The sequence below is a fragment of the Cyprinodon variegatus genome, unplaced genomic scaffold, assembly GCF_000732505.1.
Source record: "Cyprinodon variegatus isolate N-32 unplaced genomic scaffold, C_variegatus-1.0 Scaffold521, whole genome shotgun sequence".
Lineage (NCBI taxonomy): Eukaryota > Metazoa > Chordata > Actinopteri > Cyprinodontiformes > Cyprinodontidae > Cyprinodon > Cyprinodon variegatus.
This window is the reverse complement of record NW_015150974.1, coordinates 267,787-280,627: the sequence shown is the minus strand read 5'-3', so window position 1 is coordinate 280,627 and position 12,841 is coordinate 267,787. Positions and strand designations below refer to the sequence as shown.

At 35.9% G+C, this 12,841-nt stretch overlaps 1 protein-coding gene across 2 annotated transcripts; it reads right to left on the bottom strand.

Annotated features, from left to right (window-relative positions):
* Positions 1 to 4,328: 4,328 nt before the first annotated feature.
* LOC107095047 (L-lactate dehydrogenase C chain) lies at positions 4,329 to 12,360 on the bottom strand. 2 transcript variants are annotated; one of them, XM_015391009.1, is made up of 8 exons: positions 12,153 to 12,360; positions 11,755 to 11,891; positions 9,214 to 9,331; positions 7,859 to 8,032; positions 7,590 to 7,763; positions 7,385 to 7,502; positions 6,224 to 6,347; positions 4,329 to 4,704 (listed from the first exon to the last, which is right to left on the bottom strand). In XM_015391009.1, exons 2-8 carry the CDS (start codon positions 11,881 to 11,883, stop codon positions 4,537 to 4,539), a joined length of 1,005 nt encoding a protein of 334 aa, XP_015246495.1. In that variant the 5' UTR covers positions 11,884 to 11,891; positions 12,153 to 12,360; the 3' UTR covers positions 4,329 to 4,536. The 2 variants fall into 2 exon arrangements, with proteins under 2 accessions (XP_015246495.1, XP_015246494.1); XM_015391008.1 differs by having other exon boundaries at positions 12,157 to 12,358.
* Positions 12,361 to 12,841: the final 481 nt, after the last annotated feature.

The following is a 12,841-nucleotide window of genomic DNA, read 5'->3' as shown; positions in this document are numbered from 1 at the left end:
CTGAGATAAGACCTAAACATCAAGAGACCCTGTACTATCAGTTATGGTAACATATATTACAACATCATGTATGATATGTTATTATCAAAGTAAACTTTAGAAAAAACGGTAAGGTGACCTTTAAACTAAAACTCATTCTAATTTCAATATATCTTTTTAACTCACTAGCATTAAACAAATGCGTGTTTATCGTATTAAGCTCGGTCACCCAGCAGAGATTTTAGTGAATCCCATTGGTTTAATAAGTTGCAATTAAAGCAGTTTGCATAGCTGTGAGGATAAATGGAAAATGGTGAAAACCCATTTAATACAGTTAATATAGAATTAATCTAAATTCAGTTTATTTCTATAGCACCAATTCACAACACGTGTCATCTCAAGGCACTTTACAATTCAACCAGATCATCCAGTCAAATTTATTCAAAGATTTCTATCTAAGGAAAACCAACTGATTGCATCGACTCATTGACTCAAAGGCAATCCCTCACACTAAGCATGCTTGTAGGGACAGTGGAGAGGAAAAACTCTGCTTTAACAGGAAGAAACCTCCAGCAGAACCAGGCTCAGTGTGAGCGACCATCTGCTGAGGCCCACTGGGGTTCAAGGAGACAGAAGATACAAAAAGCAACTGTAAAAGGCGGCTGGTAACACGCCCACAGCAAGGTACCTCTTCATCTGCTACAGATCTCAATTGATTTTTGAGGATTTTCCTCTCAGTTTATAAGAAATTCTGTAGTATGTAGAAATCCTGTAATCCTTGTGTTGCTTTAATAAAAGGAGAACACTGTTTTCCAGTTTTAATCCTCCTGCTGGTATATTGTCACCCCCACTATCTGACACCTCACTTAGACTCATTCAGAAAACAGTCTTTATGCGGTGTGACCCTGCAAAGATCCTGCGGTTATTAGAGCCCTCAAAGTTCAAACTCATCTCCAGGGCCTATGGCTAATTTGCAGGGACAGCTTCAGTAGCACCTTTCACTCCATCCCAGATATAGTGTTAGGCGTGACGTCATTTGATAATTACAGTACCTGTCAGCCGCATCACTGATGTCACAAAATAAGCTGGTTTACTTAATATGTGGCTTTATAAAGCAGGAGGAAACACTGATGCAACATTTATACAAGCTGCAGCCTTCAGAATAAAAAATCCAGAACAGTAAGAAACTTTTATCATTATTATTATTATTATTGTTGTTGTTTTCATATTTAGTTTATTTAATGTACCATGAATTAAGAAATCATCGAGTTAAACTTTCTTCACTTGTAATAACAGCCGAGCATGAATTTATATTGTATGCAATTTTTGGAAGGCGTATTTTGTAAAGTGATGCACATTTCATTTTTAGCTATTATTAAAACCCTTGTATGTAAATTGGTTTGTAGTTTAAAAAATATTTAACATGTATAATTATTATTTTGAAGCTTAAACTGAGTAGTTTAAGTTCCAACAATTAGATCTAAAAAAGGAAACTATGTCTTTTATTCTATGGGCCTCAAGTAAACAGAAAACACATGGACTTCTATATATTTATTTTAGCTTTTTTAAATAAAATATTTACATTTGCTGCTTAAATGTCTTACGTAATCATTGCATATTATTTAGACTACCCTTTTTTTTTTTTTTTTTACATGTTTTACCTAGTAATATGATCTGTTTTTTTTTTTTTTTAACTATTTTTGTTATTTTTGTTTTTAACAGTTAGGAAAAATGAGACTAAACTCAGGAGAAAATTATATAGAAAACAATATAAAATGATACGTTAATTATTGCTAGAAATATAAAGAATAATTTAATGAGACATTTTTCATTACAGACTCTAACAATGTCTCTAAAGGTCACTCTACTTGTGGTGTCACTGATTGCTCAGTGCTGTTCTGCACCTTCTGTAAGCACAGGCTGATTTTTTTAAAACAAAATCTCTCGTTTAGAACTAAACATAAAGAAAATCTCTAAATGTTTTTCTGTTTTTCTTTTTTACAGAGAAGAAACTGGACTCCTCAGGCAATCCTCTACCTAAAAGGAGCACGTAAGACCGACATTTGTAGCAGAAAAATACAAAAATGTTATAGTTTTCCATTCTAACCCAACCTGTTAAATGTCGCTCTTTCTCAGAGGGACACCGCTCGACCCTGGAGCGCAGCAGCAGGGAAGAGGAGGGAGCTTACCACTTAGGTTTGCTATTTTTTGCTTTATTCAATGATTTACTAATTAAAATAATGAATAAAAGTTGTTTTTTTTAAATGTTCTTCAATTCTGCTTTTAGATTTATTAAGAAATTTCATGCATGAAAGACCAGAAGGGATCCAGCAGCTGCATTTGACTGGCTCCTGTGAAACTATGGTTCAGCTCGTAATTTACACATTTGATCATTTTCCAAATGTTTCTGTTTTATATTTCTTTAGTAAACTTTAATGAGATCAGCGATGGAACGGATTTGTTTCCAGCTTCAGTCGTCCAATCAAAGTTCTTGCAAAGAGCTGCAGAAGCAGGTAAACGTTTGCACCTCATTTTCATGTCTCATAATCTTCTTAGTAGTTTAAACCATTTTTCCTTCTCCTCAGGCGAAGGCAGACCTGATTATTACCAAGACTGGAATTTAAAATATATGTGATTTTCTTTTTTTTCATGATCCAGTTGTTGTCTGGATCTTTTAACCTTGAAATGTTGGTGATAATAGTTCATCTGCATAAAAACGACTCAGAAATAAACTTTATTGTTTGGCAACTGGATTTCTAAACTGTACATTGATTATTATTGACTGCATTCTCTTAATATTATATGTGTTTATTGGTAGTTCTGAATAAATCTGGGAAAAGAATTTTAGCATTTTTGAAGTTTTTTGGCTTTTCAAATGTTATTTTTAGTTTTTTTGCTATTTCCCTTACTCTTTTTTTTGGTTGTTGATGCTACCAGCTGCATGCATTTCTACACTTCTATCCTTCCCACTTCAATCCATGGCAGTCAGTCTGTGGCTGTTTCTGAATTGTGCAAATTGTAGCTCCTAGCTCCGTTCCCTTCACCTTTTGTGGGGTTCCGTAAAAGTTCAAAAAATATCCACAGGACTTGGTTTCCAAGATTTGAAGACATTTCGCCAGCTCTCCAGGAAGCTTTCTCAATTCAAATGCCTGGATCCGCAGTGAGTTTGAGTCTTATATAGACAAGGCCTTGTATTGCTTGGAAACATGCAAATGGTAACCGATGGTAACCGATTTGGGGTTAACAGAAAGAACCCTATCCAGGGTAGACGAAGAGCTCCAGGCTGCTGGTTTAAATCCGGACAGCTCTTTCTGGTGTTAATAGACAACAGAAAAGCACATGGATGATGCTTGTCAATTCTGGGACCGCACTCTTCCAGAAAACCAAAACAAAAAACAAAGCTCTCCATTATTAAACCACAAACATCAACATGTGTCAGACAGAGTACAAATGAAGGCTAAGGATTGTGGGCAACTGTATAGCTCCTATGGGGCAGATAGGAAGGTCAGGAGGTTCCTATGCTAAGTGAACTAAAGATAGGAAGCATCCTGCTTCCTCTCTTTACCTCCTTAGTGCCAGCACTACTTGGACAGCACTTATCAAGGCGATTGTTGATGCAGTTCCACTTTAAGTGTCTTTACCAATTTGTCCTATTGGAATTAGTCTACTCACTGTATCAGTTTGTCTTTCTCTTTTTTCTTATTTTCATTTAAAATTCCTTCTTTTCAAGTGTATTTCTTCACCTCTGTTTTTCCTTACCTCTTTTCTTTGAGTATTTATTCCTTCTGCACCCAATTAATGCTCAACTTCCTTAAGCTCTACTTTCTTCTATCCTTCCTTGTATCCTCATTTCCTCTTTCCCCCCAGGATCCTTATTGCTTTTCCTTCTTTCTTTGGACTCTTTGTCTCTTTGTATTCCTTCCTTTAGGGCCTCTGCACTTCAGACACAGCCTCCATAAATCATAATAAATGTTTGCATTATGTGTGTTAAAATAAAGGGCTAGAAACTGAAAAGTTTAATCTAGAAAAGTCTTGCGACACCTTGAATTTTGTCTTTGAAATGTGTCGGAATCTCTTCATTAATACGAAAAAAGCTCCAGGCAGCAATTACACCGGTCCCTTCTTAAAACACTAAGTGATTATCAGTAGCATCAATCTAAACATCATCACACTGTCAACGCTGACGTCCTTGAAGGAGTCACGCATGGGTCAGGGTGATGCTATTCACATTTAGATTGAATCATGTGTCTCTGCAGCGCTACAATAATAATGTATGTTTAATGTGTGCCAGTGAATACATGAAACTGCATTACAGCAAAACTTTATTTTGCATCAAAGCAAAAGTTCTCCATTGCACCTCGACGCATTAAAACATATCACTTTGTTAATTTAAAACCATTCTATCCCCTCTCCAACAAAAATAAATGTTCAAAGTGACATCTAATGCTAAATTTGACCAAATTCTACAGAAAGCAGTGAGAGAGGTGCAGATACACTGAATGGCTTTTTGTGACTGCAGAGTGAAGGTCTGATGTTATGTCGCCCCCTCGTGGTCTGTTAGATGTCCCGCAGGTCCCTCTGGATGTCCCACAGAGTGTTGGCACTGGCCTGCAGTTGGGCAACCTCTTCATCTGTCAGGGTCATGTTTACGACACTGGAGATGCCGCCACTGTTTAACACGCAGGGCAGACTCAGGTATACTTCTTCACTGATCCCATACATGTCCTGTTGATGCAGGGAGAAAAATCACGTTGAGAGGCAAGTCACTGTAATTCCTGGTTCTATCATGTTATAAAGATGTTTTAAATGAGAAAATCAGTTAATTGGTTATTTAGAGCCTTTTTAAAGTGTTCGGTGTCAGGCGTCAAAAGATGGAAAGATATAAAACCAATTTTCAAATGACAAAGCCACAAAAAAGCTTTTGATATCTGTTTAGCCCTAAAAACATTTTTCTTTTTTCAAACTACAACATGTGTTTTTTTTTTTTTTTTTGTAATAAACAAAATTAGGAAATAAACAAGTTTAATTTATGGGTTTTGTTTGTAGCAAGATGTAAGTCTGTTGTGGAGAGTGTGATCTACTTTTCCATCATCTGTTGGAGTAGCAGCATCAAAGCAGCTCACTCAAAGATTAATAATAATAATAATAATAATAATAATAATAATAATAATAATAATAATAATAATAATAATACATTGAATATGTAATGCACTTAGCTGGAGATAGGATATATTCATATGTTTATCATAAAATGTAAAAAAAATGGGAAAAGTAATGCAATTAAATATAAGTTTTATCTTTTTTTATATAGTGATGCTGCGTTAGGAACCAGATTATAGTGGGTAGATTATAAAAAAAAAAACAATAATACTTAATTAATAAAACAAGTAAAAAGTTAAATTAAACGTCTGAATAATTGGGTACAGTATATATANATATTTTTTATCATAAAATGTAAAAAAAAATGGGAAAAGTAATGCAATTAAATATAAGTTTTATCTTTTTTATATAGTGATGCTGCTTTAGGAACCAGATTACCTTCGTGGAGGTAATCAAATCCAAGAAAACCAAACTTTATAAAGTGGGTAGATTATAAAAAAAAAAAAAACAATAATACTTAATTAATAAAACAAGTAAAAAGTTAAATTAAACATCTGAATAATTGGATACAGTATGTATATATATATATATATATATATATATATATATATATATATATATATATATATATATATATATATATGTGTGTGTGTGTGTGTATATATAAATCTGTAAATTCACATAAAAGTCAAAAATATTAGCAACAACTTTAACTGCAACATTAAATCCAGGAAGTCAGTTTAATTTTTTCAAAAACTGGCCAAATATCCACATTTATAAGAAGCAGTGATGCTAACTTCATACCCTGGTAAAATAATAAACTGCTAAAATTAAAAACTGAGAGCATCAGCTCAGCTGGTTGGTATTTGCCTCAAGTTATATAAAACGATCAGGATTTGAGATAATTTCAAAAGATTAAAAGGATACTTTGATTGTCTGGTAAAGAGTACTAAGATTTTAGAAAGGGTGTAAAAAGAGCTAGCTACCTCTGGCATCATTTCACATAAAAATCTAGATGTTACACCTCATCTTAAACTGAAAGTGCTTTAGGAAATTATCATTCCAAATGGAAAACCTTTGATTAGTCTGCAAATCATTTATGCATGATTATTAGATTCAAAGACAGAGAGCATTAATCCCTTACCTTCACCATGGTGGAGACAGGATGGATTCTGTTCATGTTCTTCATCAGGCTCTCAGTTAAGTCGGCCACACTCAGACCGATGGCCCAGTTGGTGTAACCCTTCAGTTTGATCACCTCATATGCGCTTAGAGACACAGAATTAAACAATGTTACAGACAAAAACAAAGCTATGCAAAAAAAATATGTGGACTTAATTTTTTTTAATGATTTTGAACCCAATGTTAGAAAAAAAATACTGTTTTTCTAGGCACTATCAAAGTAAATCAAATTAATCTCTGTTTATAAATAACATGCTAGTAAGTGTGCAGAATAAAAGCTATGGGTAGTGATATTAAGGCTTTTGAGACTCGCTTAGATACAAAAAAGCTAAAAAATATCTTTTTTTATTTATAACAAAGTTGTAAATTTTCCTCTTATGAGGAAAACTTCTACACTGATGTTTTTTGCACATTGGGCAAAAAATAGCATTCGTCAATTTAACAGTAACAAACTGAATAAAGTAAATTTTCACTTTTAGAAAATTTAACATTAAAAATTATTGTTTTATTCTCTTTTAAAATGACTGATGTATATAGATATTGCAAAGTGTTTATGAACATTAACATAGTAATCAGCTTTTTGTTTCATTCGAGTATAAATGTGAAAATACAGAGGTATATTTGTCTACGCCATTCTTATAAATGTAAAGACAGGAGAATATTTAAGTATCGCTGAAATAAATCAGCTGAGTCTTTATATAAGACTGGCTTATGCAGGAAATGGCACCAGTAAAAAAAAAATGGCCTAAAACTGTATTTTTGCAAGAACAATAATTATTGTTGATTTCCAAGCTTAAAGGGGCACTTTCAGAGATCAACAAATCTCCTGCTGTTTATGAGGGAAGAAATGCATAGAGGGAAAAAAATATCTTCTGTCCTATCACCAAAAATGTGTTAAGACAAGTTAACTGAAACATGCTTTGATCAGATCAGAATCCAGCTTAACTGGTTTACCAGCAACTGGTGAACAAGTACTATAAATCAGTACATCGGTTCCCTCTCTCTCCTGTGTAGATCATGAGATAAATATAGGCTATTTGGAACATTTCAATGAAAAAACTTATTACAGAAGGACTAAATATGAAACAGCACAAATTGACTTGTAAGTTGACGTCAAGCTTACCTGTCGACCACCATTTTGTGAGTTTCTTTCCAGTTCTCTTCATCAAAGTCTGTGCCAATGTTAGGGTTTAACACCTGCAGGTTGACTCCTGCCACATTCGTTCCGCTCCATACAGGCACTAACATAAACATGATACGGTTGATTTAAGGGAATGAGCTCAATGTGTCTAAATGGAAACAAGAAAACAAGCAAACCAACTCCTCACCACTTGTGTCTCCATGTTCTCCCAGAATCCACCCATTGAAGCTACTCGAGTGGATCCCAAGTTTGTCGGCCATCAGGTAGCGGAAGCGGGCTGAGTCCAAGTTGGTGCCGCTGCCAATGACGCGGTGCTTAGGAAGGCCACTCAGTTTCCAGGTCACATAGGTCAGAACATCAACTGTTGAAAATGTTTTTGCATCATATGAAATAAACATAATGTTTGTATACAGAGGAGAAAATGAAGTGTTTATCATAAAGGAGTGGTAGACATGCCTGGGTTGGAAACAACAATGATGATACAGTCGGGACTGTATCGCACTATCTGAGGGATGATGTGCTTGAATATGTTGACGTTTCTCTGTACAAGGTTCAGCCTGCTCTCCCCCTCCTGCTGACGGACTCCGGCTGTGACTACAACAACACGGGAGTTGGCTGTAACTGAGTAGTCTAAAAAAAGAAAAAAAGGGAAGTCATTAATCTATATTTGCATCAAGAAATAGATCATATCATGTTTCTAAACTTAATAATGAGGTCTTCAGTTTTAGCAACATGACACAAACACTTTCACCCTATCACTGCTACACCTCCACAGTTATTAGAGATCTAAAAAAAATCTTACATGAAAAAGGAACAAAAGAATAATGCAGTTTAAATGCAAAAAAGTGGATTTTAGGATGAGTTACACTTTAATATGTTGGATTTAGCTAAATTTGACTGCATAGTTTGGGTACGCAAAGTAAAGAGCAAAGGACTGAGCACACATCCCTGGGGATCTCCGTAATCCAGTTTGAAACCAACCGACATCTTCCTGCCAAAAAGCACATATTGTTTTATACCTGTTTTAGACTTATACAAGGGGCATTCAATAAGTAATGCCCTTGCTACACTTTAAGTTTTTTGATCTAGCTGAACATTTCCATGTGCAAATATTTATCTCTCTACATTTAGTTGCAAATGACAGTTTAGAACTAATCGTGGCTTCCAATACACAGGTGTTTGAACTGAGTCAAGTCTGAAATGGAGCCTGTTGAGTGTTGCACTGGGATACAGTTTTTGTACGTGAAAGGACGCACGCCACGGGAGACTTTTGATCAAATGAAAGTAACCTATGGTGATGATACCCCATCATATGGCCTTGCAAGTCCTTATAAAGCCATATGAGGCTATATGATGCCATTGAAAACCTGGATCACTGCACGACACTCAATAGGCTCCATTTCAGATTTCAGTTCAAAAATCTGTTAATCAGAAACCACAGTTATTACAGAGCTGTAATTTACCACTTAATTTATAGAGAAATAAATAATTGCACATGCAAAATTTGAGCTTGATCAAACAACTGGAAGTGGGTCAGGGGCATTACTTATAGAACTTCCCTCGTTCTTTGCTCCATATTTTGAGGGTTGACATTTCAAAAGTCACCCTCTTATTGGACTTTGAGTCAGAATATTCCATATTAAACATTGGGAGTTGTAAAAAAGGCTATTGATAATTTAAAACCTATAAAAAGATAAGAAAGTATACCGGGTTTTTCAAATAAATCTCACAATAAGGCGGTAACACAAGGTAGAAGCAGTGCTGAGCAGTGAATGTTTCCTCTCCTAAGTGTTTTAAAGAAACAGACCTACCTTTATCTGCAACTATTTTGGGGGTTTTAAGGAAAAGACTGCCGTGCTGCAGATCCATCATCTCGCCTTTCAGCTTGTCCTCCACCACGTCTACCAGGGCTAGCTCATCTGCCAGCTCCTACGATAAACCAAAGAAATTCACGTTAACAAAACACCAACAGAACAGCTTCTTAAACTCAGTTTAAGCCAATTATTTCAAATTTCAAATATTTTGTTCTTTTGAAAAAATATAAATAACACATTGCAAACGTTTGTGCCATATACGTACATTTGATCACATCACAAGCTCCAATGTTTTTTATCGAGATACCGTGAAACAGACCAACACAAAATACAATATACCACATTTGACTCTGATGCCTTTTTGATGAAATGCATTACAGCCAACAATTGGAAAGGGCTGCTAATCATGCATCACACAAATCTGGATTTTACAGAATTGTGACGAAAAGAAATGTTTCAAAGAAAGCTGCAATAAGGCCCATTTACAGTTTTCCACAAGGACGTGTGGTGATGCAGCAGGCATGTGAGGGAATGATGAGGTGAGACCACACTTTAAACTTTTGTGCTAGATAGATAGAAAATTACCCCCTCACCACATGCAGAGAGAATTCTATGAAACACTGTGGTGGATAGCTTCATACTGAGGGATTATTTATTTATTGCAAATGGGACAAGAAGGGAGGAGATGGAAGGATGCAGTTGAATGCAGGGCAATCGTGGGAAAAAAAATGTTATTTATAGACTGGAAATTAATTCAGAAAGGAAGCAATTCCACCTTCTGGCATGACAATGAGCTATAGAGGAGAGAATCGAACATTCGCAGGGACAAATCATCCAGTTTATCTTAACATTGCTAAGCCTTTTCACAAAGTTAGTGAAATAATTGCCCCCCAACAGCTGTAACTGCAAAGAAAGGCCACACCTTTTCGTTTTATTTGTGAAAGTATTAAAAAACTTTATTAGCATCCATCATTATTTTCCATCTGCTTTCCAATTATGTCTCAATTTATAGTTGACAATCTCAGAAAATCTCAATCAGTTATAACTTAAAGGTACAGTGCAGGATTTTCATTTTCCAGGTGAATCATCAAAATAAGTGGTCCTCCTAATTGTCAATAATTCTGGTGATATGTTTACGTAAGGTGGTCCTACGTGCTCATCCCCATTTTCACTTATCGGTGGCGAGTCTGACATAGTGGAAAAATTGCAAATCTTCTTTTGGAAAGTAAGCTTGCATGAGTGATGCAAACAGCAACTTTTAATCAGAGTGTGCACGAGGAGAAATGGGCTCGTGCATGCTCTTGCACACGTTTAATAGGCGTACCTTCTCTGGAACAGGTACAAGGTTGTGCATAAGCATTTTTTTTTAAATTGGAGAGGGCGGGTCTTTTAAAAAATTCACGAAAATCCTCCACTATACCTTTAAGCTTGTGGTTGCAGTGTGACAAAATTCAGTAACATTGGTATGTAAAGAAATCTATGATTTTAGGCATCGCTACTTCCTATCACCTAGATGTTTTAGACAAACTTTGCTCAGTCTTAGTTTTCAAAATATATATGATCCAATGAGGGATGGACTTTATTTAAACATTTCTTTTTTCGGGTCACTTTAGTAGCTGCCCTATTATATGTTGACATTGTTCAGTAGGAAGTACATGTAAGCAGGGGCGGAGCTAGATGGGGGGCCAGGGGTGGCCATGGCCACCCTTAGCCAATCATGGCCACCCCTGTGGCCACCCCAACCATTTTTTCCTTCTAATATAGACGGTGGCAGCAGCAATACTCTGAAGGGGAATGTTCAAACTTAATAAACTTTTAAATTTTACATAAATATTAATAACTACTTCAAAACAGAAACACTGTGATTAATTATGCACATCAATATACAAACATTAAAGATGATAGATACAGAATCCATGCCCTTTTCAGAACTAAATTTTGAATTATTTGGGGTAAACATAAAATGATGTGCCTCTGCAAATTTTCAGAGTATTCAGTAAAATCATATATAAATAACTACTTTAATAATAACTTAAAAATTCATTAAATGTGGATGTTAGTAGATTTAAATATCTTTTACTTGCAGAATGATTGTTGTTAATGTAAAATATGTTCGCCCCAGAACTCAAACTTGAAAGAATTTTGTCCACTATACCTTTTATTTACACATAATAGATGTTTGAATATACCTGTCTATTTGTTAGCAAAGGCTGCAGGAAAGTATGGTTTGTCTTTATTTTAAAAATATTGATGTTGTGCTTGTTCCTGTTGAAAGATTGTAGATTGACCCTGAGGTTCTGGTGCCTTTCGGCCACCCCTCAATGTACATTGGTTATTGACTGGCCACCCCTTACAGGATTTTCTGGCTACGCCTCTGCATGTAAGAACCTCCTTCATGACAATAAGGAATAGAGAAGATCAGAGGCCAAGACATCAGTAATCTGTTGTCAATCCAGGAGGATCCAGGGAATTAACCCATACTGTGACAGGAGTAAGTAGGTATCTCGTGTAAAGAGGTGTAAATACTGGAAATCTTACCCTGAGAAGAATACTGACAGCACAGGCCATGCCAACCTGACCCACACCCACTACTGTCACTTTATTTCTGGGGGGCTCAGGAGGACCGCTGATCAGTGGGGTGATCAGCTTTTCCAGGACTGAAGCCATTTTTAGTGCTGAAATGTGTTCATAGAATGAATTAATTTCAGTCAAATAAGATGCATCGTACATTACATGCTGCATTGCAAGTTCAACCTTAGAATAAACTGCAGTCTGCCACTGAGCAAGACATAAACCTTTCATTTATGTCTTCATCATCCCCTTTTTTTTACATGTAAAACCAATAATCCAATAGCAGAAAACACACTTCCCGAGCTCTGTCCCACTCATGATTCACCTTGAAATGACATGCAGTCAGACACAAAAAGCAGCAATACTTGCTTTGTTCAGCGACGCTCCGAGCTGCAAGGTATAAATACCACAATGTAATCAGCATGGCAAAATGATGTGACACCAAAGCCGAGTTTCCCTTAGAGTTGCATCAATAACACTTCCCACAGAAGGGGCCGTGCTGTCCACAATGTCGAGGCAGGTATCCAGTCAGCTGCTGCAGCAGCAGCATAGAGAACATGTGACTCGGGGCTGGATGGAGGAGCAGGGAGCTGCACAGATCTCCTCTCCCTTAGCTCTCCTCCCTTCATGGAGGACGGAGCACAATAATCTCAGTAACTGCAGGCTGCTAAAGGAGTTACCGTAATCCCTTAACACTGCTTCCATCTGCTGCACCTGCACTACCCATGAACCTCAACCTCACCTGTAAAAAGCTATCCTCTAAATAAAATATAAACGCTGAAATAATTTATGGAACAAGAAATAAGGTAATCATGATACATATTATTTAACAAATAAATGTTAAAAGTGAGGATCTGAAAGCTGCATATAAAAATATAGATTTAATCTTTACTCATACACAGGAAAAAATCAAAATCTAGAAAAGTTATTTTTTCTTAAAATAAGTGCATTTTTTGTTAGATTGAGGAGGTAAAAGAGACATTTTGCCAATAGACCAAGACAATTTACACTTAAAATAAGAAAACACAATTGTATTGTCTTATTTTAAGTGCAT